A 27639-nucleotide genomic window follows, 5' to 3' on the forward strand; every position below is an offset into this window, starting at 1 on the left:
TGCGTCCGACGTAGCTCTGGCGGCCACCCTCAACCAAATGGGCAGGCCCGTGGCTTTCTTCTCCCGCACCCTCCATGCTTCCGGAATCCGCCACTCCTCGGTCGAAAAGGAGGCCCAGGCCATAGTAGAAGCTGTGCGACACTGGAGGCATTACCTGGCCGGCAGGAGATTCACTCTCCTCACGGTCCAACGGTCGGTTGCTTTCATGTTCGATAATGCACAGCGGGGCAAGATTAAGAACGACAAGATCTTGCGGTGGAGGATAGAACTCTCCACCTACAATTACGAGATCTTGTACCGTCCCGGGAAGCTGAACGGGCCTCCTGATGCCCTATCCCACGGCACTGGTGCCACCGCACAAGTGGACCGCCTCCGATCCCTCCCCAAGGACCTCTGCCACCCGGGGGTCACTCGTTTCTTTCATTTTATCAAGACCCGCAACCTGCCCTAGGAGGTCAGGACAGGGGGAAGCGCTGGTAGAAGAGTTGAAGGGTAAATGGGAGGAGGAGCTGGGGGAGGAGATCGAGGAAGGTCTGTGGGCTGATGCCCTAGGTAGGGTTAATTCCTCCTCCTCGTGTGCCAGGCTCAGCCTGATACAATTTAAGGTGGTCCACAGAGCGCACTTGATGGGGGCGAGGTTGAGTAGGTTCTTTGGGGTAGAGGACAGATGTGGAAGGTGCTCAGGGAGCCCGGCAAACCATGTCCATATGTTTTGGTCATGCCCGGCACTGGAGGGGTTCTGGAGAGGAGTGGCGGGAGCAATATCTCAGGTGGTGAAAGTCCGGGTCAAGCCAAGCTGGGGGCTAGCAATATTTGGAGTAGTGGACGAACCGGGAGTGCAGGAGGCGAAAGAGGCCGGCATTCTGGCATTTGCGTCCCTAGTAGCCCGGCGAAGGATCTTGCTAATGTGGAAGGAGGCGAAGCCCCCCAGCCTGGAGGCCTGGATAAATGATATGGCTGGGTTCATAAAGTTGGAGAGGATTAAGTTTGCCTTGAGAGGGTCTGCGCAGAGGTTCTACAGGCGGTGGCAAACGTTCCTAGACTATCTCGCAGAGCGTTAGAGGAAGGTCGGTCATCAGCAACCTTGGGGGGCCGGGGGGGGTGAGTTTGTGGAGGGGACGTCCTGGGAGGGGGAGGGGCAGAGGGGGGACTGCCTGGGAGGGTGGATGAGCAAGAGATAACATGATGGGTTGGGGAAACTGGCACGTACGGGTGAGGGCCAGTGTACAAAGCTGTGTAAATATATCATTTTGCCATGTATATATCTTGCTCTGCGCGATTTCTCATTTTTTTTTGTTGCGGGGGGGGTGTTAATGTTTGTAAGGGAGAAAAATTGTGTTAAAAACTTTAATAAATATATATATTTTTAAAAAGAGGTCAGGACAGTCACCAGGGACTGCCAAATCTGCGCGGAGTGCAAACCGCACTTCTACCGCCCAAAGAGGGCGCACCTGATAAAGGCTTCCCGCCCCTTTGAACGCCTCAGCATGGATTTCAAAGGCCCCCTCCCCTCCACCGACCGCAACACGTACTTCCTTAACGTGATTGACGAGTACTCCCGGTTCCCATTCGCCATCCCCTGCCCCGGCATGACCGCAACCCCCGTCATCAAGGCCCTCCAAAGCATCTTTACACTGTTCGGGTTCCCCACCTACATACATAGTGATAGGGGGTCCTCCTTTATGAGCGACGAACTGCGTCAATTCCTGCTCAGCAAAGGCATCGCCTCGAGCAGGACGACCAGTTACAACCCCCGGGGAAACGGGCAGGTTGAGAGGGAGAACGGCACGGTCTGGAAGACTGTCCTGCTGGCCCTACGGTCCAGGAATCTCCCAGTCTTCCGCTGGCAGGACCTCCTCCCAGTGGCCCTTCACTCCATCCGGTCGCTGCTCTGTACTACCACAAATCAGACACCTCATGAACGTCTCCTTGTTTTCCCCAGGAAGTCCTCCTCCGGGACCTCGCTCCCAACCTGGCTAGCGACACCCGGACCCATCCTGCTTCGGAGACATGTGAGGGCGCACATGTCGGACCCGTTGGTCGGGAGGGTCCACCTGCTGCACGCCAACCCCCAGTATGCCTATGTAGCATTCCCTGATGGCCGCCAAGACACGGTCTCCCTTCGGGACCTGGCCCGCCACGCGCACCCGCACCATTGCCCCCACCCCCACCCTCCCCGCAGCACCTGACCGGAGGATCAGTACTCCCGCCGCCCCTACCTAGGCCCGAACAAGCACCGGCGCCCCCTACAGGCGCCCCTCCCCCCTGCCCACTTTTCGCCCCAACAGCACCGCCTAGGGGTGACGAAGCTGCCTGGGAGGATGACACCACGTTCCTGGAGTCACAACCGCCGTGGCCCCCATCAGGATCACCGCCGAAGCCCAGATGCTCCAGAAGGACGACCAGGCCACCCGATCGACTGATTGCTGCACCATGAACACTTTGCTATTACCCTCGACATCACGGCATCTCCATACCTGGTCCTACCATGCGAAAGGCGACATTAACGCTGGCCATCACCCCGCCGGGTTCTTTTTAACAGGGGGTGAATGTGGTAATACCAGGTATTGCGGTACCTGAGAGGTGGATGACCATTGGCTAGACCCAGGAGTCTACCATTGGCTGATGTACATAGCTCCGCCCTGAGAGGCGGAGTATATGAACCAATGCTGTCCCAGCAGCCTTCACTTTCTGTATCGAAGCTGCTGGGGAATAGTTCTAGCAGATTAAAGCCTATTAGTTATGACTCACCTTGTCTCGAGAGTAATTGATTGCCATCACCTTTCCTCCATACTAATTATCTAACATTTGTTCATTTATTTATCTGTACTTATTCTCATTAATATTTATACATTTACAATGAAACCCACCCGTTAGCATCTCCCAGATTACACTTCGGTTCAAAGTGATTTTGGCGCTTTTATCCCTGAAAACCAGGGTCAGCTTTTACATGAGGAATTTGCAAAATTACAGCTTTTTAGGCCAAAGATCATGGGGTCAACTTTTACACGAGATCAACTTTTGCACAGATATATACGTTGTCAATAAAAAGAATAAATCCCAGGCAATGTTGCAAGAATTGCTGGTCGTGGTGAGTCCTGCCATTGGTACAGTGCTTCACAAAATTTAGCCTGGGGACTTTTGGAAAATTAAGTTCCAGAAACCCACAGCAACCTGTGCCCCATATCCGCTTGTCTCGGGATCGCTGTGCTCCACTCCCTCCTGGCATCTCAACTACCTTGACTCCACTCACAGGGAATCCATTTATAAACCTTTTCAGCCTCTCTCCTGTCTTTCAAAATCTACTCAAAATCTTTTTTCTTTATTGTGCCGTAGGTCAATTCTCCTAAGTCACCTGCTCTCTGGCCTGAACTCTTCTCTGTGTAGTGCCATGATTAGTTGAACATCCTCGTGGCATTCATGCAGAGGAGAAGAATTACAAGCAAAAAAAATCTCCGAGGCATTTTAAGATTTAATAATTCAGTTGGCCTCTGTGATAACCTGCATGTGACATGTACGAAGTTCATTCAGCTAGGGATGGTTGTTCCCTTGTCCTGACTGGACCGCGATTTAACCAGAATTTGTACAATAGGTCGGCCTCTGTAGTAGCTGACAGAAAGGAGTAAGTTTCCGGTAATGTGTAACCGGGCCCTATGCATGTGCCACTGTAAAGCTGTGAACTCGCAGGTCTCCTCTTGTTGTTACTATATTGGCGATGAGGGAGTATTGGAGCTGCCGGCCACCTCCCTGAAAATCTGTTCTCCGACTGTGTGGACTGAGCTATGGACTGATTTTGTTGCTGTGGTGCCTTTTCCGGACCTAGTGTTGAGATGGAAGGTGAGTGCCGCACCAAGGTTTCTAATGCCGGCTTACATTCCGGGGTCCAATTGTATCCATCAGTACCGGAAGTGGCATCTTCGGAGGCAACTTCTGGTGGAGGTCGCGTGACGTTTTTGTCTGTCTCCATCTGCTGTCCTATTGCGCTGCTGGTTTGCTGCGGCAATGGGTCCACCGGGAGTCTGTTCGTGAGTTGCCGCTGCCCCCTTGGGCTGCTGTCCGGGTTGTGAGTGCGACGTTGGTTTTGAGGGACTCTTCCGGGGAAAGCGTGCTGTAAGACAGTAATGTTCTACATAGGTGCTGACGGTTGCTGAACAGCTGCATGTTTTGAGCCTAGAGACTCTATTGAGTTGATGTGCATGTGACTGACTCCGTTTACGTTGAATTGACTCGATATTTGGAGTGTGAATGCTGGTCTTGTGATATTTTGTGCGGAGCTCTGTTTCATTTATGTTGTGCTAAGACTACATTACTATGATGCAAAATTTGGGGGCAACAGCTCCCTGTGTATTTTCGGTGGCCGTGTAAATCCCTCCCTTTTGTAAGCTGACGCGGTGGCAGGTGTTAGGGGGTTACAGGGTATGGGATCATGAAATCTACAGTGCAGAAGGAGGCCATTGGGCACATCGAGTCTGCCCCGGCCCTTGAAAGAGCACTCTCCTTATGCCACATCTCCACTCTATCCCTGTAACCCAGTAACCCTACCAAACATTTTGACACTAAGGGGCAAATTAGCATGGTCAATCCATCTAATCCACACATCTTTGGACTGTCGAAGGAAACCGGAGCATCCGGAGGAAACCCACACAGACACGGAGAGGAAGTTCAAACTCCACACAGTCACCCAAGGCCAGAATTGAACCCGAGCTGTGAGGCAGCAATGCCACTGTGGAGATGGGCATTGTCTGTCCTCCCCTCCACCTGATCCCTATGTGGCTGGAAGTTACGCTGTGCCGGTAAGCCTTGGGTCGAAGAGTCAGACGGCAAGGTGCACACCGTCCCCAGGCTTGGCCATGAGCGACTTTGCGCTTTGTGTGTGCCCGGTGCAGGTGCGGGGCCAGGCGTAATGTTCGGCAAGGCGTATGCTGGTCTGTCCTCTAATGGGAACACATAATTAACAACTTATTCTAACTGAAGCAAAAAGGGTCATTTTGAAGGTGTGGCTTGAATTGAAGATGGATATGCACACCAGTTTATGTCAAGCCAACATGTCGTTGTACAGATTTCCACTTACTTTATTTTGTCAATATTGGGTGTTCAACCTCATGAAAAGAATTGATGCAAGTGCTTCTGCTTCTCTTTTAGTTATCTTGACATCACAGATTAATATCTGTGTTTCACCATTCCTTTCTGTCTCAACCTAATTTTCTGTCATTTCCAATTGGACTGGTGAATGAGGACATGTGATGAATTGAGTGTGCAAAGAGCAGGTTCTTCCCCCATTGCTCCACTGCATTGATGTGCAAGAGGGGACCTTTAACTTAATTAGCCCTTGACTTTCTTTACTTAGACCTACATAGCCTGAAATGTTCTTCCTCCTTTGCACTCGTGCACAAGGCCTACTCCAGCACGTGTAAGGGTCCTTCCTCCTGATTCCCTTATTTCCCCTTTATTTTTGCCATTATCATTTTTCATCCCTGGATGCTTAATGGACATGTATCTTTAAGTCAAGCAGCAGAGAGAATGAGGAATTCAAGAAGTTGCAACATAGTATATGGTACTGCTAGCTTTGGACCGCAAGACTCAGACTTTGTGGCACCCGGGAGATGGGATGGGGCTCGGTTTGATTGGGTGGCTGGTGGCCAATGATTTGGCCAAAATGCCGTGTTCTGCCTGGTAACAGGTGGTGATTGGATCCTGCGTGAGTGGGATGATTTCCAGAGACTGAAGGAAAGCAGAGTTGAGGCCTGGGCACACAGGCAAGGATCTGCTCCCCGCTCTCCAGAAAGGCTGCAAGTTGATGTATTCCTAAACCTACAAAGACATGAACAAATATAATCAGTTTTATTTGCTCTATATTTCATTATAGTTCTTGTTATAAATAAAAAGTAATTGTGTTTAAATTTACAAGCCTGATGACTGTAATTATTGGGCAACTGAGGGCCAAAGACTTTGGGTATTTTTCGAAGAATTATTGGTTAATTCAATCGTGTTGTCACTCCGGATCAAGTGGGGCCGAACTTGACCGCGCCCTGGCCCAGGGTGTCGTAAAACACGTCAAATTGTTGAAAACTCCTGGACCTGGAAAAGATCGCTCCCTGATTGGTGGAACTCTACACTACATCTTCCTCTGCTAACCTAAATGTGATGCTGTGGGCATCTGAAGAGTTTATTCCACCATTTCTACAAGCCATTAATAAAGCAGATTGTTGGCACTAACCCTCAGCATTCTCTGCCTGATCTAAGTTTGGGTAAGGCTGAGTTCGGGTAAGAGGTGAGTGAGGGCTGTGTTTGTTTTTTGGAGTTTGGTGTTTGGGGTTGAGTCCCCCCGCCCCCCCCCCCCCCCCCCGCAAAAAAAATCCAATTAATTAAGTAAATTAATTAACTAGTTAAGGGAATTTGGTGCTCATCTTAAGGAGGTGCAGAGAAGCAGACCTGTGAGGGAGCCTCGGGAGCAATTACATCACAGTCGGCAGGTGAGTGATTGGCTTGTAACTGGTAAGTGATTTCTCTCTCTTTGACTTTCTCTTAGCTGTGTAGTGTAGTTCAAATTTAACTTCAGGTTTAAGTCATGGCAGGAGAGCTCAGACCCGTGTCATGCTCCTCTTGTGAGATGTGGCAAGTCAGGGACCCTTCTGGTGTCCCTGACTCCTTCATCTGCAAGAAGTGTGTCCAACTGCAGCTCCTGTTAGACCGCTTGACGGCTCTGGAGCTGCGGATGGACTCACTTTGGAGCATCCGCGATGCTGAGGAAGTTGTGGATAGCACATTCAGTGAGTTGGTCACACCGCAGATTAAAATTACTGAGGCAGATAGGGAATGGGTGACCAACAGACAGAGGAAGAGTAGGAAGGCAGTGCAGGGATCCCCTGCGGTCATCTCCCTCCAAAACAGATTTACCGTTTTGGAAACTGTTGGGGGAGATGGCTCACCAGGGGAAGGTGGCAGCAGCCAGGTTCATGGCACCGTGGCTGGCTCTGCTGCACAGAAGGGCGGGAAAAAGAGTGACAGAGCTATAGTGATAGGGGATTCAATTGTAAGGGGAATAGACAGGCGTTTCTGTGGACGCAAACGAGAATCCAGGTTGGTATGTTGCCTCCCTGGTGCAAGGGTCAAGGATGTCTCGGAGCGGCTGCAGGGCATTCTGGAGGGGGAGGGTGAACAGCCAGCTGTCGTGGTGCATATAGGCACCAACGATATAGGTAAAAAACGGGATGAGGTCCTACAAGCTGAATTTAGGGAGTTAGGAGTTAAACTAAAAAGTAGGACCTCAAAGGTAGTAATCTCAGGATTGCTACCAGTGCCACGTGATAGTCAGAGTAGGAATGACAGGATAGCTAGGATGAATACGTGGCTTGAGAGATGGTGCAAGAGGGAGGGTTTCAAATTCCTGGGACATTGGAACCGGTTCTGGGGGAGGTGGGACCTGTACAAATCGGACGGTCTGCATCTGGGTGGGACCGGAACCAATGTTCTCGGGGGTGTGTTTGCTAGTGCAGTTGGGGAGGGTTTAAACTAATGTGGCAGGGGGGTGGGAACCGATGTAGGAAGTCAGTGGGGACAGAAACAAAAGGCAGGAAGGGAGAGTGTGTAAAGCATGACCTGAGAAAGCAGGGCAGAGAGCAAGGAAGGTCTACATTAAACTGCATTTATTTCAATGCAAGGGGCCTGACGGGCAAAGCGGATGAACTCAGGGCATGGACGGGCACATGGGACTGGGATATTATAGCTATGAGTGAAACATGGCTAAGGGAGGGGCAGGACTGGCAGCTCAATGTTCCGGGGTACAGATGCTATAGAAAGGATAGAACAGGAGGTAAGAGAGGAGGGGGAGTGGCGTTTTTGATTAGGGAGAACATCACAGCAGTACTTAGAGGGGATATATCCGAGGGTTCGCCCACTGAGTCTATATGGGTGGAACTGAAAAATGAGAAGGGAGAGATCACCTTGGTAGGACTGTACTACAGGCCCCCAAATAGTCAGCGGGAAATTGAGGAGCAAATATGTAAGGAGATTACAGATAGCTGCAAGAATAATAGGGTGGTAGTAGTAGGGGACTTTAACTTTCCCAACATTGACTGGGACAGCCAGAGCATTAGGGGCTTGGATGGAGGGAAATTTGTTGAGTGTATTCAGGAGGAATTTCTCATTCAGTATGTGGATGGACCGACTAGAGAGGGGGCAAAACTTGACCTCGTCTTGGGAAATAAGGAAGGGCAAGTGACAGAAGTGCTAGTGAGAGATCACTTTGGGACAAGTGACCATAACTCCATTAGTTTTAAGATAGCTATGGAGAATGATAGGTCTGGCCCAAGAGTTAAAATTCTTAATTGGGGCAAGGCCAATTTTGATGGTATCAGACAGGAACTTGCAGAGGTAGATTGGGGGAGACTTTTGGCAGGCAAAGGGACGGCTGGTAAATGGGAGGCTTTTAAAAATGTGTTAACCAGGGTGCAGGGCAAGCACATTCCCTTTAGAGTGAAGGGTAAGGCTGGTAGAAGTAGGGAACCCTGGATGACTCGAGATATTGAGACTCTGGTCAAAAAGAAGAAGGAGGCATATGACGTACATAAGCAACTGGGATCAAGTGGATCCCTTGAAGAGTATAGAGATTGTTGAAATAGAATTAAGAGGGAAATCAGGAGGGCAAAAAGGGGACATGAAATTGCTTTGGCAAATAATGCAAGGGAGAATCCAAAGAGACTCTACAAATACATAAAGGGGAAAAGAGTAACTAGGGACAGAGTAGGGCCTCTTAAGGATCAACAAGCGCATCTATGTGCAGAGCCACAAGAGTTGGGTGAGATCCCGAATGAATATTTCTCATCGGTATTCACGGTGGAGAAAGGCATGGATGTTAGGAAACTAAGGGAAATAAATAGTGATGTCTTGAGAAGTGTGCATATTACAGAGGAGGAGGTGCTGGAAGTCTTAAAGCGCATCAAGGTAGATAAATCCCTGGGACCTGATGAAATGTATCCCAGGGTGTTGTGGGAGGCGAGGGAGGAAATTGCGGGTCCCCTAACAGAGATATTTGAATCATCGGCAGCCACAGGTGAGGTGCCTGAAGATTGGAGAGTGGCGAATGTTGTGCCCTTGTTTAAGAAGTGCAGCAGGGAAAAGCCTGGGAACTACAGACCGGTGAGCCTAACGTCTGTAGTAGGTAAGTTGCTAGAAGGTATTCTGAGAGACAGGATCTACAAACATTTAGAGAGGCAAGGACTGATTCGGGGCAGTCAGCATGGCTTTGTGCGTGGAAAATCATGGGCGAAATTCTCCGTTATCGGCGGAAAGTCCGCCGATCGGCGCAAAAAACGGCGCAAATCCGACTTACGTCACGTCGGAAAAATGGGTCGAAAGTCTCCGGCCCGAAATGGGCTAGCAGCGACGTAACGGGATCCGCGCTTGCGCAGTGGTTCACGCCGTGCAGCGTCATACGCGCTGCACGGCGTGACGGCTCATAAAGCCGCACTGCTCCCCCCCACCCGACCGCAACACCCGACCGCAACACCCGACGGGATGGCTGGCCGTCGCTCAGCCCCGAGGTTCGAGTCACGCGATGTGGAGGCGCTCCTGGACGCGGTGGAGCAGAGGAGGGACGCCCTGTATCCCGGGCAAGGCCGCAGAGTTGCCCCATGCCACAGCCGGCGTCTGTGGAGGGACGTGGCAGAGGCCGTCACCGCTGTGGCCCTGACACCACGGACAGGCACCCAGTGCCACAAGAAGGTGAACGACCTCGTCAGAGCAGGCAGGGTGAGCCTCCCCCATATCCCCCGCTCCCCATATCCCCCCTCCCCCATAACCCCCATATCCCCCCCTCCCCCATATCCCCCATATCCCCCCTCCCCCATATCCCCCCCTCCCCCATATCCCCCCTCCCCCATATCCCCCCTCCCCCATATCCCCCCTCCCCCATATCCCCCCTCCCCCATATCCCCCCTCCCCCATATCCCCCATATCCCCCCTCCCCCATATCCCCCCTCCCCTATAACCCCCCCCATATCCCCCCTCCCCCATATCCCCAAGTGAATATAGCCCTAACCTTAACCTCTGCAATGCACGCGCAACCGATGGCGTGCATTCATATACCTGCCTAACAGTGTTGCCTTTTACCCCTGCCACCCCCCCCCCCCCCCCCCCCACCCACAGGAGAAGCGCGCACACAACAATAGGGAGCATGTGAGGACTGGAGGAGACACCCCGCTGATGAGAGGCCACTGACCGAACACGAGGAAAGGGCCCTGGAACTGGCTGGGGGACCTGAGGACCGGGAAGTTGCTGATGCAGAGGTCGGGGGCGTAGTAGCAAGTGAGCCACCAACAGCCCGTCCCCATATCCCCCCTCCCCTATATCCCCCTCCCCGTATCACCTGATCACTGCCTGATGTCTAACCATGCATGCTTCATTGTGTATCGCAGGACCCAACGTCCAGGCACCCATCCCCGCAGATGCAGACCGCCCGCAGGGTGCCCCTCGGAGACCACAGGAGATGGAGAGACCCGCACCCCCCAGCAGGCGACGCCCGCAGGATGCCCCTCGGAGACCACAGGAGACGGAGAGACCCGGACCCTCCAGCATGCGACGCCGGCAGGATGCCCCTCGGAGACCACGGGAGACAGAGAGACCCGGACCCTCCAGCATGCGACGCCCGCAGGATGCCCCTCGGAGACCACGGGAGACGGAGAGACCCGGACCCTCCAGCATGCAACGCCCGCAGGATGCCCCTCGGAGACCACGGGAGACGGAGAGACCCAGACCCTCCAGCATGCGATGCCCGCAGGATGCCCCTCGGAGACCACGGGAGACGGAGAGACCCGGACCCTCCAGCATGCGACGCCCGCAGGATGCCCCTCGGAGACCAAAGGAGACGGAGAGACCTGGAGCAACAGGGAGACGACACCCCCGTCACGTGCGGGAGTGACCACCCAGCGATGAGGGGGGCAGCCACAGGCCCCCGTCACATCCGAGCCAGGACACCACTACCCAGGACACCACTACCCAGGACACCACTACCCAGGACATCCTTACCCGGGACAGCACTACCCAGGAAGACGAAATACCGGACAGTGAGTCAGAGTGGATGGGTGGAGACGAACCCCCACCCCAAAGTGCCATGGACTCAGAGTGGGACGAAGAGCACGACACAACGCCACTGCTGTCACCAACACCCTCCACCATCGCAGAAACACTCACCACGGTTGGGCACTTTAGTGATGAGGCGTCTGGTACACTCACTGGGGCGCACAACACAGCCGTCCCGGTACAGCAGGTGGAGGTAGGAGCAGCAGAGGAGCCGGGCGGTCGGAGGGCAGCCCAGCCCAAGCGAACATCTGCCGCCCAGATGGATCCCGGGTTCCTGCAGTTACCACACCCACACATAGATGCGATGCAACCACCGACCCGGAGACGAGCGAAGAGGGTGACGGGCGGCTTGCGGCGGCTGCGGTCACAGGTGGAGGAGTCCACCCGCGTCCAGGAGCTGGGAGTGGTGCCGGTCATGCGTGCCACCCAGGCTGACACCGCACGGGTGGCGTCCGCGGCGGAGGCAATGGGTGCGACGGTGTCAGACATGGGGAACGGTTTGCGAGGCCTGGGGCCTTCCGTGCAGGCGGCGTCTGTGGCCCAGGAAATGGCTGCCCTCTCACAGGAGGCCATGAGCCAGTGCCAGCGCCAGATGGCAGAGGCGCTCAACGCCATAGCCCAGTCTCTGCAGGCCATGGCCCAGTCTCAGCAGGCCATGGCCCAGTCTCAGCAGGCCATGGCCCAGTCTCAGCAGGCCATGGCCCAGTCTCTGCAGGCCATCGCTGAGGGCATCGGCACCAGTGGCCATGTGCGAGCCGGCGTCGCACTGTCGCAGACAGGGTTTGCCAACCCCCTGGGCTCCATGGCTGCAAACCTGCAGACCCCTGTCGATACCAGCCTCCAGGACTGGCAGCGCCAGATGTCGGGGGGGAGTCGGATGGCCAGTCCGTTCGCATCCCCCACCCATGTAGAGGCCTGGGGGCCATCGGGCACCCCGAGGGAGGAGGAGGTGGTGTGGTCCGTCCCGGCTCCCTCTGTAGGGGAGGTCCCGGTACACCGCGACACCTCGGACTCCCCCCCTTCCGTCCCAGGTGCATCGGGTGGGCAACGGGCAGGACAGGCTGGCAGCTCGCCATCCCAATCGCCCGGGCCGCAGCCTGGCCCATCTAGGCCAGGACGCCCCAGGAAACGGCCGCCAAAGGGATCCAGTGTCAGAGGGCAGGAATCACAGGAGTCCACCTCCAGTTCTGCTGTACCGTCTGGGGAACCACGTAGACGTAGTCAAAGGGCCCGTAAAGCCAAACAATTAGACACTGAGTAAGTTGGCACGGGTGCAGGGCACAGATGAGTTTTAGGGGCTCGGGCACGTGCATGAACTCCTTTGGTTATTAAAGTCAATGTTACACCTACCGAAGCTGCCTTTGTGCTCTGTCCAAAGTGTGCAGGGGTGTCATGTACATTGAGCTCAAGTGTGTGTGTGAGGGGTGGTCTTACCTCAGCCCCAGGTGAGTCTGCCCCCTTCCCCCTGGGCCGCCATCAACATCCCCCCGGGCAGAGGACGGGACCGTGCGCTGCAGTGTCACAGCCGCATGCAGGGATGGTCCGGGTGGATGGTGGTACTGTGGCCATGGGTCAGACATAGTCCAACGATGTAGAGCCAGGAGCTCATCGCAGGGCGGGTTGTCATCATCCTCCATGGCCTGCGATAGACACGCGTCCACCCGCAACTGTGTGAGCCCGGCCCGTTGTGCCGCAGGTGGATCGGCAATGCGGGGGGGGGTGGTGTGTGCATGCGGGTGGCGTGGGTGGGGTTGGGGAGGGGGGTGAGGGTGCTGGGTGGGTGGATGGGTGGGGGGTGTGGGTGTTCGGCTGTTGCCATGGTGTGCGGTCTGTGGCCATACTACCCGATTCCCACGCCCATCTAGTCAGTGAAGCGGGCGGCTATCAGTCTGTCCCGTGCCCGCTGGGCCAGCCGGTAACGGTGGACAGCCACCCGCCTGTGTCTACCCCGTCTGCCCTGACCATTGCCCCCATCCCCCTCATCTGGGGAGGACTGGGCCTCTTCCTGCTGCTCCTCCACTCCGCCCTCCTCTGCCTGCGGCACATCGCCCCTCTGCTGGGCTATGTTGTGCAGGACGCAGCACACCACAATGATGCGGCCGACCCTATCTGACCGATACTGGAGGGCGCCCCCAGAGAGGTCCAGGCACCTGAAACGCATCTTCAGCACGCCAAAGCACCTCTCGATCACTCCCCTTGTTGCTACATGGGCATCATTGTAGCGGTTCTCCGCCTCATTGCATGGCCTCCGTATAGGCGTCATCAGCCACGATCGCAATGGGTAGCCCCTGTCGCCCAGCAACCAGCCCCTCAGCCGGGGTTGGCGTCCCTCGTACATGCCGGGGATGGATGACCGCGACAACACGAATGAGTCGTGTACACTGCCTGGGTGACGGGCGCAGACGTGCAGGATCATCATGCGGTGGTCGCAGACAACCTGTACGTTCATCGAATAGGTCCCCTTCCTATTAGTGAACACGGCCCTGTTATCTGCAGGTGGCCGCACGGCGACGTGCATCCCATCGATCGCGCCCTGGACCATGGGGAACCCGGCAACGGCAGAGAAGCCCACGGCCCGGGCATCTTGGCTGGCCCGGTCCACGGGGAAGCGGATGTAGCGGTGCGCCATGGCATATAGGGCATCTGTCACTGCCCGGATGCACCGGTGCACCGATGTCTGCAATATGCCGGACAGGTCCCCACTCGGTGCCTGGAATGACCCCGTTGCATAAAAGTTCAGGGCCACCGTAACCTTGACGGACACGGGGAGAGGGTGTCCCCCGCCAGTGCCACGCGGTGACAGGTGTGCCAGCAGGTGGCAGATGTGTGCCACGGTTTCCCGGCTCATCCGGAGTCTCCTCCTGCATTCCCGGTCCGTGAGGTCCTGGTATGACTGCCGGGGCTGGTACACACGGGGCGCCCTCGGGTGCCTCCGTTGCCGTGGGGACGCGACGTCCTCCTCCCCCTCCTCGTCCTGTCGGTCAGGTGTCCCTCCAGCCTGGGCGGCTGCCGCCTGCCCCTCTGCGGCAGCCTGCGCCGCCTCTCTGGCACGCTCCTCCTCCTCCTCCTCCTCATCCAGGGCAACATAGACATGAGCGGCTGCCACTACGGCGGCCAACATCGCTGGATGATCTGAAAACATGACGGCCTGGTGGGGGGGAGGGGAACGACGACATGTCATCATTGCCCATATCCCCTCCTCCCCCCAGCCAGGTGGCATGGACCGCATGGGTCTAACTGTTGGAGGCTGGCACCTGGCCAGGTGGGCCAACTCACTTGCCCTCCCATCCCCCTCCTCGGCACGGACCCCCCCCAACCTCCACCCCAGCACGGACCCCCCCCCCAACCCCCAACCTCCACCCCGGCACGGACCCCCCCAACCTCCACCCCAGCACGGACCCCCCCCAACCTCCACCCCGGCACGGACCCCCCCCCCCAACCTCCACCCCAGCACGGACCCCCCCCCCCCAACCCCCAACCTCCACCCCGGCACGGACCCCCCCCCCAACCTCCACCCCGGCACGGACCCCCCCCCCGCCAACCCCCAACCTCCACCCCAGCACGGACCCCCCCCACCCCAACCTCCACCCCGGCACAGACCCCCCCCCAACCCCCAACCTCCACCCCAGCACGGACCCCCCCCCAACCTCCACCCCAGCACGGACCCCACCCCAACCCCCAACCTCCACCCCAGCACGGACCCCCCCCCAAACTCCACCCCAGCACGGACCCCCCCCCAACCTCCACCCCGGCACGGACCCCCCCCCAACCCTCAACCTCCACCCCAGCACGGACCCCCCCCCCAACCTCCACCCCGGCATGGACCCCCCCCAACTCCCAACCTCCACCCCAGCACGGACCCCCCCCAACCTCCACCCCGGCACGGACCCCCCCCCAACCCCCAACCTCCACCCCAGCACGGACCCCCCCCCCCAACCTCCACCCCGGCACGGACCCCCCCAACCCCCAACCTCCACCCCAGCACGGACCCCCCCCCAACCTCCACCCCAGCACGGACCCCCCCCCAACCTCCACCCCGGCACGGACCCCCCCAACCCCCAACCTCCACCCCAGCACGGACCCCCCCCCAACCTCCACCCCAGCACGGACCCCCCCCCAACCCCCAACCTCCACCCCAGCACGGACCACCCCCCAAACTCCACCCCAGCACGGACCCCCCCCCAACCTCCACCCTGGCACGGACCCCCCCCCCAACCTCCACCCCGGCACGGACCCCCCCCCAACCTCCACCCCGGCACGGACCCCCCCCCCAACCGCCACCCCGGCACGGACCCCCCCCCAACCCCCAACCTCCACCCCAGCACGGACCCCCCCCAACCCCCAACCTCCACGCCAGCACGGACCCCCCCCGCAACCCCCAACCTCCACCCCAGCATGGACACCCCCCCCAACCTCCACCCCGGCACAGACCCCCTCCCGGCACTCCCCCGGAGCCCAGCCTACTCTAACCACCCCCCCCCCCCCCCCCCCCCCCGCCGCGCACACACACACACAACCCGAAACACACCTCTCCTCACGCAATCAGACTGTGGCCACGCCATTTGCTGCCCAGAGCCAACCCCCCAGGCCGTCACTCACCTCCACGCTGGTCGGCGTGAGCCTGGAGCACCGGGTCACGCCGATGAAAAGGAGGTTTGATTCACGTCGACATGAACGGTCATCACGTCGACGGGACTTCGGCCCATCCGGAAGGGAGAATATCGGCAGGCCGAAAATCGGCTGCCTTGCGCAGGCCCGTGACATTCTCCGCGGCAGCGGCGCCATTAACGCCCCGCCGACTTTTCTCCCTTCGGAGACTTCGGCGGGGGCGGGGGCGGGATTCACGGCGGCCAACGGCCATTCAGAATGACGCCCCTGGTCTCACAAATTTGATTGAGTTTTTTGAGGGGGTGACCAAGAAGGTAGATGAGGGCAGTGCAGTTGACGTTGTCTACATGGACTTTAGCAAAGCCTTTGACAAGGTACCGCATGGTAGGTTGTTGCAGAAGGTTAAAGCTCACGGGATCCAGGGTGAGGTTGCCAATTGGATTCAAAATTGGCTGGACGACAGAAGGCAGAGAGGGTGGTTGTAGAGGGTTGTTTTTCAAACTGGAGGCCTGTGACCAGTGGTGTTCCTCAGGGATCGGTGCTGGGTCCACTGTTATTTGTGATTTATATTAATAATTTGGATGAGAATTTAGGAGGCATGGTTAGTAAGTTTGCAGATGACACCAAGATTGGTGGTACAGTGGATAGTGAAGAAGGTTATCTAGGATTGCAACGGGATCTTGATCAATTAGGCCAGTGGGCCGACGAATGGCAGATGGAGTTTAATTTAGATAAATGTGAGGTGATGCATTTTGGCAGATCGAATCAGGCCAGGACCTACTCAGTTAATGGTATGGCGTTGGGGAGAGTTATAGAACAAAGAGATCTAGGAGTACAGGTTCATAGCTCCTTGAAGGTGGAGTCGCAGGTGGACAGGGTGGTGAAGAAGGCATTCGGCATGCTTGGTTTCATTGGTCAGAACATTGAATACAGGAGTTCGGACGTCTTGTTGAAGTTGTACAAGACATTGGTACGGCCACACTTGGAATACTGTGTGCAGTTCTGGTCACCCTATTATAGGAAGGATATTATTAAACTGGAAAGAGTGCTGAAAAGATTTACTAGGATGTTGCCGGGACTTGATGGTTTGAGTTATAAGGAGAGGCTGGATAGACTGGGACTTTTTTCCTTGGAGCGTAGGAGACTTAGGGGTGATCTTATAGAGGTCTATAAAATAATGAGGGGCATAGATAAGGTAGATAGTCAACATCTTTTCCCAAAGGTAGGGGAGTCTAAAACTAGAGGGCATAGGTTTAAGGTGAGAGGGGAGAGATTCAGAAGGGCCCAGAGGGGCAATTTCTTCACTCAGAGGGTAGTGAGTGTCTGGAATGGGCTGCCAGAGGTAGTAGTAGAGGCGGGTACAATTGTGTCTTTTAAAAAACATTTAGATAGTTACATGGGTAAGATGGGTATAGAGGGTTATGGGCCAAGTGCGGGCAACTGGGACTAGCTTAATGGTAAAAACTGGGCGGCATGGACTGGTTGGGCCGAAGGGCCTGTTTCCATGCTGTAAACTTCTATGATTCTATGATTCTATACCAAACAATTCACCTCTAGTCAATCAATGTCAAATATCCAATGTTTTTATTTCTGAGCAGTGTTTTTTTTAAAGTATTTTTATTTGGGTTTTCACACTTATTGCAAACATTACATAATAAGACAGGGCCAACACATGTATTTACAAAAATTCAGAGCCACCACTGCGATTCTGGCAGCAATTTACAAGCAAACTGTCTCTTGCGGTTTTCTTCTCCTCTACCTGTCCCGTGTTTTCTTTGATTATCATAGAATTTACAGTGCAGAAGGAGGCCGTTCGGCCCATCGAGTCTGCACCGGCTCTTGGAAAGAGCACCCTACCTAAGGTCAACACCTCCACCCTATCCCCATAGCCCAGTAACCCCACCCAACACTAAGGGCAATTTTGGACACTAAGGGCAATTTATCATGGCCAATCCACCTAACCTGCACATCTTTGGACTGTGGGAGGAAACCGGAGCACCCGGAGGAAACCCACGTAAACACGGGGAGGATGTGCAGACTCCGCACAGTCAGTGACCCAAGCCGGAATCGAACCTGGGACCCTGGAGCTGTGAAGCAATTGTGCTATCCACAATGCTACCGTGCTGCCCATGGGTGCTTTCGCTCTTACTCTGGTTAAGTTTGTAACTTGAGAAGACTCCAAACTCCTTTAGGACTTTCATTACCCCTCCCATGCTGGCCCGGAGGTTCGAGATGTAGAGGAACAGGCCGTCCATATAGTGAGACTCTATGCTTTCTGTCCTCCCTTTGGATACCTCTCCACCTCTTTGCCGCACTGAGAGCGATCGCCAGTGGCTCATTTGCCAGGGCAAACAGTAGTGGGGACCTCGTGCCTCTGTGCAGCCGGAGGTATCCAGAGCTGGTGGCATTCGTTCATACACTCGCCATGGAAGCACTGTACAGTAGTTTCACCCATGAGGTGAACCCTAGCCCAACCCAAACACAAATCATTCCAGTACCTCAATTAGGTACTTCCATTCGACGCAGTCAAAGGTCTTCTCTGCACCCAGGAAGATGATCACCTCTGGTGCTCTCTCCCCTGATGGGGTCACAATCACGATCAGCAGGCGCCTGATGTTTGCTATTAGCTGTCTGCCCTTTATAATGCCTGTCTGGAATTCCGCGACTATCTCCAGCATGCAGCTCTCCAGACGCCTCACAGGGCTTTTGCCAGGATCTTGGCATCAGTATTAAGGAGTGAGATGGGTACCTAAGACCCACACTCCGTCGGGTCTTTGTCTTTTTTGGGGTCAATGATATTGAGGCCTGCGCCAACAGGGTCCCCCTCAATAGTGAGTCAGCAAAGATCTCCCACAGGTGCAGGCCCAGTGCTGGTGCAAATTGTTTATGAATGTTCACCGGGAATCTGGCCCAGCACCTTCCCATCCTGCATGGAGTTTATGTTCTCCATGACTTCCCTCAGTTCCAATGGTGGTTCCAGTTTCCATCTCCTGTCCTCCCGAAAGACCGGCATGTCCAGTCCATTGAGGAACCAAGCCATCTTCTAGTCCCCTTTGGGGACTCCGAGGTGTACAACGCCCGGTAGAAGGTTGCAAAGGCCTCGTTAATCTGCTCTGCAACTAGTTTGCTGCTCCTATCATTTACCTGAGCCATTTCCCTCTTGGCTGCCTTCAAACAGTTTGCGATGCAAAATCGGGATCTCGCCATAGCGTGGTGAGAAACCAATTAAGCCCCATTTCCATACAATTAAGAGGAACCACCCCATATCCGACGGCCTCCTGTCACTCAGCGGCCTCCCCAGCAAGTGCCCGCACTGGCGCCGATTATAGCCCCTGTTGAAAAACGTGAACCTGGCGGAAGGGCTTCTGTGGGGGAGCCGAGGAGGCGAGTCGCCAGCGTTGTTCACAAGCTTGCCGCCCCAGTGCTCGACGGGGGGTGGGGAACCCTCGGCTGGGTGGAGGGTGGAGGGGGGGGGGCACCGGAGGGGAGGGCAGGGGTGGGCTGCCATAGGAAGGGGGGTCGCTAGGGGGTCAACCACTCACGGCACCAGCATGCCAACCCCTGGATCTTTGTGTACCCATTCCTGGCCAACCCTAGCCCCTGTCCATCTGCCCCACCGAACACCCATAACCCCCACCGACTGCCGAGGCTGCTGGCTGTGCGGCTGAAGGTATCGCTGATAGCGAATTGGCAATCGTGGGCAAGTGAGCACTTCACACAACCCAAGTGTATTCCTGTGGGTGGGCGGGTCATGTAGCATGTGGGGCTCATTGCCGAGCATCCCAATCACACCTCGATGTCTGGACACTGTACTTGAACACTGCGGGAGGCAACACCTCACACGCCGAAGCCAACATCCAAACACTCAGGGACTGGGACACAGCTCCGGGGACACGTTCATGGCCAGAGGGTGGGTGAGTGCTATGGGGAGATGCCTGGAGAGATGGGCCAAGTGTTCGGAGGTCAGACTGCATTGCGGAAGAAAGTGACAGGGACGTCATTCTGGTTGTGGTCAAGGGTGTTTATTGTGTTTTATAGTTCTTCATTCTCCCAATGGTGCCCCCCCACCCTCCTCACCCCCCTACCTACCCCTCCCCATCCTCTCCCCACTTCGCTGGTGCCCTCAGTTATCCTCCATGTGCTTTGCCTTCCTAGCTCTACCTCTACGTCTAGATGTGTCCCCACAATGCACATCTGAGATGGAGGCTGCCAGCTGCTTACCTTGTCCCGTGGCCTTTGATGCCCCTGGTGGGCGTCCTCTGGGGGCTCTGGGGCCCCGGTGCACTTCTCAGTAGCATATACACAGCTGTGCCACCCTGTTCCCATGTGCTGGCTGCGAGATGCAGCCTCATCAGAGGGGTGGAACTCAGGGGAGCTGGCCACCGTCGCCACTCCATGGGACAAGTCTGGGTTGCCGGCGGGACATGTCAGCATCTCATCAAGGTCAGCCTGGTACTGGGCAACATCCCCAGCAAGTTGGACATTCTGCCAAGACTCTCAGCCATTGAGCCCAGGTCCCTGGCGCAGTGAGGCAGCATTGCTAACCACTTCATAACATAACCTCAGGAAGCCTCATCTTACTCAAACTGCTGATATGTGTGGCTTACATCTAATTTTGTGTAAGACGGACCTCCAGCCAGCTTTGCGTACAAGTCTTCAATCTTGGGGACTGGATACCTCTCTAACATGGCAGCCAGATCAACTGTTAGTTTGTAGTCTCCACAGATGCGGACAGTCTTGTCAGGCTTTATCAAGGGGACTATGGGTCTTGCCCACTCCGCAAATTGAACTGGCTGGATAATACCCAGTTCTTCCAATCTCTCGAATTCCGTGTCCAACCTTTCTCACAAGGCATATGGTACTGGCCCAGCTCAAAAAGAAATGAGGGGCTGCCTCTGGATCTACGTAGATCATCACCTGGAGGTCCTTTATTGTCCCTAAGTCGTCGCAAGAAAAGTTCTCATACTTCTTCATTAACTCAGGCAGTCCCTCTTCCCGTACTTGGAAGATCTCCACCCAGTTTAGCCTGGTTCCTGATTGGTTACCCAGTTCATGTGACCCTCTCGGCAGATCGTCTCATAAAGGGACAAACCACACAGCGAGCTGATTGAAACCAGTAAGGTTCTGAAAGGACCCGATAGGGTGGATGCTGGGAAGATGTTTCCATTTGTGGGGAAGACGAGTGCCAGGGACACAAGTTAAAAATGAAAAGGTCTCCATTTTAAGACTGAGATGAGGAATTTATATTCTCTTAGAGGGTCATTAGTCTGCAGAATTCTCTTATTTAAGGCTAAACTAGTTGAGATTTTTGATAGCCAATGGAGTCAAGGGTTATGTGTGGGGGGAGGGGGGGGGGGGTTGGGGGAGACAGGAATGTGGAGCTGAGACCACAATCAGATGAATCATGATCTTGTCAAATGACAGATCAAGCTTGAAGGGCTGAATGGCCTATTGCTGCTCCTAAGTCCCGTGTTCCTAAGTCCATCTGAAAATAAAATAAAAATTAACTTGAGGTCAAATTAAGCTAGACTCAACATACAGCAGAAACAGAACATTAGATTCACACAAAATAAAGCACTTTTTAAATAAGCCATCATGTGCAAATGATGTCACTTTGTGGTTGATTTTGTGCAAATGACCAGACCTGGACACATATGATCAGTGAACTTCACTGTTAACTTCGATCCAATGGCAGCAAATATATTATACTCAAGTTGCAAACAGTTGGATGTGTTTATCCCGTTCAAGGCCACAGTACCAAAACAAGTTAAGATAAGCTTTGAAATGCAAAGTAACCTTCACCAAGTACATACTAGGCATTCAATATGCAGAAACTTCCCCCTCCAATCAAACAACTTATTTTTGTTGTTTGTCAATTGTTTCATGCTATTGGTAGCAGCGGACATTCCCAGAAATTGATTCATAGTCAAAGTACCCCCCACCCCCCAGCATAGATTAAAACTAAATTAAATATGGGTGTTTAAAGGTAGTGGTTTTACTGTAACTTGGAGTTTCCACACAGGCAAAAGCAGCAAAGATTTTTTTTGCATGTTTTTATTGCAGTTTTTCATTTTATACACTGTACAGTAGATAAGGTGTGCATCGGGTACAATATACAAGAAATTTCCTGTTTTGGACGTTCTCCAGCCTCCCCCTCCCCACCCATCCCTGTCTGTTCCGTACAGTTTCATTGGCTCCCGTGTGCCCTCCCCCCCTCCCCCTTCCCCTCACTCTATTAGCCGTTGGCTTCAAACAGGTCCTGGAACAAGTTGGTGAATGGCCTCCACGTTTTGTGGAAGCCACCCTCTGACCCTCAGATAGCAAATTTGATTTTCTCCAGGTGGAGAAATTCCGACAGACCTGCCAGCCAGTCTGCAGCTGTGGGTGCTGTTGCCGATTGCCAGCTCTGCAGGATTCTTCGGTGGGCGATGAGAGAAGCTAAGACAAGGGCATCGGCCCCCTTTCCCATGGATGGTTCTGGCTGGACTGACACCCCGATGCCTGCCACAACCTTGGACGTTGCCTCAGAGAAGGCTGTCCAGAACCAAACGAGACTGGGGCATGTCCAGAACATGTGAGTATGGTGGGTCAGGCCTCACCCCCACGATCTTGGTATCCGAGGTAGGCAGAACAAATAAGACCGAAATAGAAACTACAGGACAAGGTTTATTTCAATACAATTATAATACCCACTCCCCGAAGGGTCTCCTTCCCAGACCTGCAGCTAGGCCTGGGTTTTTATACAACTGGGGCTCTCCTTGTAAAGGGGAAAAGCCTCCCCCTTAAAGGGGAAGGCCTGACTGTCTAAAAGGGGAAATTCATATTCCGGAGAGGTCACGGGAAATTGTATAGACCTGATCCCGGGAGCTCCATTGGGGTTATAACACATTCCCACCCTGTAAATCCCGAGTGGGATATTAGACCTACCCCACCATCCATGGTGCCTCAGGGGAGGTTTTATCATAGAATTTACAGTGCAGAAGGAGGCCATTCGGCCCATCGAGTCTGCACCGGCTCTTGGAAAGAGCACCCTACTAAAGGTCAACACCTCCACCCTATCCCCATAACCCAGTAACCCCACCCAACACTAAGGGCAATTTTGGACACTAAGGGCAATTTATCATGGCCAATCCACCTAACCTGCACATCTTTGGACTGTGGGAGGAAACCCGAGCACCCGGAGGAAACCCACGCACACACGGGGAGGATGTGCAGACTCCGCACAAACAGTGACCCAAGCCGGAATCGAACCTGGGACCCTGGAGCTGTGAAGCAATTGTGCTATCCACAATGCTACCGTGCTGCCGAGGTTGTTCGCCTCAGGTTCTATATGAGTTTGAGGAGCATGGTTGCCAGCCTAATGGTATAAGGTCCCATTGGGGAGCCACCTTCAAATTGCAGCCTCTTGCCACACTGTAATCCCCAGCCATGATGGTTACAGCCTGACGTTTTATGCTAGCAGCAATAAAGTGTGCCCCACACAACCACAATTGTGAAGATTTAAAATCTGATATGCTACATCAAGCAGTGAAGTAATGCAAATTTGTACTCCAATCCTCCAGTTTCTTTCTCAAACGTGGGAGTGGGAATGGGCCAAGTATTTACCACAGCTTCACTTGGAGGGAGAGTAAATTTTCACTCATGGCCAGCTTTAGAACATGGGCAGTGTTCTCTGAGAAGACCTTCAACAAACTCTTAGTTGTAAGTGGTGAGTTGAAGGGGTACCGATGACTGAGGGAAGAGGGGGTGGGGGGGGAAACAAAAGGAAAAAATGTGCAGCAACTAATCACCTGAATTTTTTTCATTCAACAGAAAATATCGCACACATGTAAAAATACTGAAGAACAAAGCACATTATTTTCCACTGTGGAATGGAATTACATATATATATATTACATTAAAAAGTAAACAGCAGGTCTTTCGTACCTTTTACCCTGTAACAAACACATAATGTGTTCACATGAAAAATAATTACATTAGACTTAGTACTTATAAAACCTATAAAATAGAACATTGATTAATTTTGTGCAATTCCATTAAGTATCCTTGTGTTAGAGTAGTTTTTAGTGGTACTAGGTAATGAAAAGGAGCAGGAAGCACGATGACAATGGCATTGTGTTGGAAGTAGATCATTCTGGCAATGTACTGGCAAGATGGTTAAAGTTTGTATAACCAGTCAGCTATTGGGGTAGGTAAGTGGGCCGATATGTGCAATCTGATCCACCAATAGGCATTCATTGGTTCATAACGGCTGTATGGATATCTGGAAGTTAGTGCATCAGTGATGTCAACAATAATAAGAGACAAGTCTTTTGAACTGCTGCTGCAGAAAGATTTCATGATCATTGTCTGTCGGTCAAAATAAGCCTTCCCGTAATCCTCATGTACAATTTCAGCAGCTTCCTTCCACATTCGGTCGGCTATGCTTTCAACATGATCACGATTGAAGATACCTGTGGCAGCTATGTAGTTTCCCAGCTCAATAATGCTGACTTTAACACCCCAACGCCGCTGTTCGTAGCGCAGGCAATCTGAGAACGCCTCCATTCCATAATTCGAAATACAGTCGGCAGAGTGGCTTGCTAGGCCCATGCGTCCAAACATGCTGCCAACATTTACAACTCGACCTGCAGACATTGTAAACAGCAAAAGAAAAACTAGCGTGATTTCAAATTAAATTAACAGAGAGCAACCAATTCCTTCTTAGGCCAGGTCTGGTCACACAGATGCTTTCAGGCCTTCAGTACAGAATTCTAATTTCATACTGAGATACATCCATTTCATTCACAGAATTTTGCAAGATTGCAACATTTAACTGATAAAAGTAGTATGCATAAATTATTTAAAATATTTTTATTCCCACATGTATCAATGTAACATCTTTACATCCATATACTTTCAAAAGTTAATAATATTTCAACCAGGAATAATATTCCCCCCAGCACCTGACGGTAACCAACTCCCTGAAATAGGAAATAAACGGCTGTCCCCTTAGACAGAACCTTTTCCGTCCCTCTCAATACATTCTTGATTTTTTTCCAAGTGCAGAAATTCCATCAGGTCACTTAACTATGCCTCTGTGCTGAGAGGGGTTGACGGCTTCCAACCAAACTGAATTCACCTTCGGGCTGTTAAGGAAGCTAAGGCTATCGCATCAGCCCTTGCCCCTGTTTGCAACTCCGGTAAACCCGAGATCTCACTATTGCCACCAAAGGACATGGCCCCAAATCAATCCAAGAATTCCCAACATGGTGCTGAAGAAGGAGACCCAGAAGCTCAGAAGCTTAGTGCAGGCACAGAACATATGTGCATGATGTGCCGGGCTGGAGTACCACTCGCAGCTACCCCCTATGTCTGCGAAAACCCCACTATGCACCACTTTGAATTGAATCAGGCGGAGTCTAGCGCACCAGGAGGTCAAGTTGACTCTATATAGAAACTCGCTCCACACCTCTACCTCACACCCCTGGCCCAACTCTCCTCCCACTTGCTTTTAATCTCATCCAACAGGACCTGCTTTGTCGACACCAGCCGGCCATCGATCTCCAACACCCTCCCCTCCCCTACATCAACCACCGAGAGAGCTCTGTTCATCTGTGAGGAGGGCGGGAGCCAAAGGGAAGAAGCGACCTTCTTGCAAATAAAGTTACATACCTGGTGGTATAGAAACTGATTAACTCTTGGAAGCTTATACTTCTCCAGCCTCTCCTCAAACTAGCGAACTTACCCCTACAAACGAGCCACCGAACCGCTCTAACCGCTTTCCCTCCAAGCCCCAAAGGACAAATCCAAAACCGCCAGAACAAAGCGATAGTTTCCACAAATTGGGGCCAGCACGGTCACAGCAGCCAGTTTAAATTGCCATCTTAACAGTCCCCATATTTTCAAGGAAGCCACCACCAGCGGATTGGCAGTCCATTTCATTGGGAAAAACGAAAGGGGAGCCGTGACCAATGCTGTCAAACTGGTCCCTTTATAGTCATTCCTCTCCATCCGTCCCATATGGACTCCAGCCCTCTATACCACCCCAGCAACATTTCAATGTTCGCCGCCCAATAGCTGCATAACAGGTTGGGCAACGCTAGGCCCCCTAATTACCTATCCCTTTGTAAAATAAACCCTGTGGATCCGTGAGGTCCTGCCCGCCAAAATGAAAGATGAGATCATCTTGTTGACTCCTGCAAAGAAAGATTTTGAAAGGAAAACTGGAAGGCACTGAAACAAAAATAGAAATCTTGGGAGGATATTCATTTTGAGTGACTGAACTCTCCCTGCCAAAGTGAGAAGGAGGTTATTCCATCTCTTTATGTTACTGCTTTAACCAGGTCCCTAAAATGTAACTTTGTAGCGAGACCCAGTCATGAGCTAGCCGGAATCCCAGATAACGAAAACTGGACCTGGCCAAGCAAAAAGGCAGCTTCCCCAGGTTGGCTCCCCTCCCTGGGAGATTTGCTTTTACCCAGGTTTAATTTGAACGCAGAGATGGAGCCAAACCTCTCAAGTAGCTTCATTACCCTTCCGCACTGGAGACAGGGTCCGTCAGATACAGCAACAGATCATCAGCGTATAATGCCACCCTATGCTTCCACCCACCTCTCTCGCTATCCCCCTCCACCATGGATGGCCTCGATGCTACGGCCAGAGGCTCAACTGGCAAGGCAAACAATAGCGGGGACAGCGGATACCCGTCTTATGCCTCTCCTCAGTTGGGTGTATTTTGAATTTAAAGCGTTTGTATGGACGCTCGCAGTCGGGGCCCTATTCAAGTGCCAGATACAAGATATAAAGAGCCAGATACAAGATATAAATCTAGGCCTAAAGTTAAACCTCCCCAAGACCTCAAACAAATAGGCCCACTCCATCCTTCTTTGCATCTAGTGAGATAATCACCTCCGTTTCAGGGGTGGAGAGGGGGAAGCAGCCTCCAAACATTAGCCGACAACTGTCTTCCCTGAACAAACTCTGTCTGCTCCTCCAAAATGACCTTTGGTAGGCCGGGTCCCAGAGGTCATTTTGGAGGAGCAGACAGGGTTTGTTCAGCACCTAGCCAAGGCCTTCGCCAACAATTTTGCATCAGCGTTCAGTAATGAAATGGGGGCGGGGTACAACCCATCAGGCCCTTAGCCTTCTTTAATACCAAGGAGATCGTCGCCTGTGTCAATGAGGCCGGCAATGTTCCCCGAGTCATGGCATCCTCAAAGATCTCAAGCAGCACTGGGACCAGCAACCCGACAAACCTTCTGCAAATTTCAATTGAGAACCCTTCCAGCCCTGCTGCCGTCCTCGAATGCATCATTCCCACACGCTCCATAACCTCCTCCAAAGTAAGAGGAGCCTCCATTTCTCCTGCTCCACCACCGGAATAAACAAACCATCCAAAAAGTCTAACACCGAGGATCCACCATCTGGGGGCTCCGACTTGTAACGGTTCTGATAAAACGCCTTATTGACCTTGGCCGGGGCAGAGACCAGTCCACCCCAACATCCCTAAGCTGCATATTTTCCCGAGAGGCCGCCTTCCGCACCTCAACTGGTGTGCCAACAAGTAACTAACCTTTTCCCCATGCTCATGAAAAGCCCCCTCGGACGGTGCAACAGGCACAGCGCCATCACCCGACCAGTTAACAGCAAACTCCAACCGTAGCTTCTTCCTACTAGCCAGCAGTTGCGGTATCTGATTGATCAAGTATTGATGGTCCACATCCAAGGTGGCATCCGTGAACCTCTGTCTCCCCACCCTTTCACTCATTTCCTTCTGTGCCTTGTCATGTGAGAGTACCTTTAAGAAATGGGTGTTTATAAATGGGTGTGTATATAAGTATCTGTAGTGAGAGTACCTTTAAGAAATGGGTGTTTACTACTGCAGTGATGTCAGAGAGTGGGTGGAGCGGGACGGTCTGTCAGCTTTTTACTTTCGTTTTAGGGTGTTTGCTGCAGGGTCTGTTTTAGTTT

General features: G+C 53.3%; 1 protein-coding gene across 2 annotated transcripts in view; it reads right to left on the reverse strand.

The window, feature by feature from the left end:
- Window positions 1-21909: 21909 nt before the first annotated feature.
- Window positions 21910-27639, reverse strand: part of LOC140389675 (D-beta-hydroxybutyrate dehydrogenase, mitochondrial-like) — a 46894-nt gene continuing 41164 nt past the window's right edge. For both annotated transcript variants that reach the window (XM_072474025.1, XM_072474023.1), the window contains exon 5: window positions 21910-24314. In XM_072474025.1, coding sequence (XP_072330126.1) covers window positions 23845-24314 — 470 coding nt within the window. In that variant the 3' untranslated portion in view covers window positions 21910-23844. The remainder of the gene's footprint in view (window positions 24315-27639) is intronic.

The sequence above is a fragment of the Scyliorhinus torazame genome, chromosome 14, assembly GCF_047496885.1.
Source record: "Scyliorhinus torazame isolate Kashiwa2021f chromosome 14, sScyTor2.1, whole genome shotgun sequence".
Lineage (NCBI taxonomy): Eukaryota > Metazoa > Chordata > Chondrichthyes > Carcharhiniformes > Scyliorhinidae > Scyliorhinus > Scyliorhinus torazame.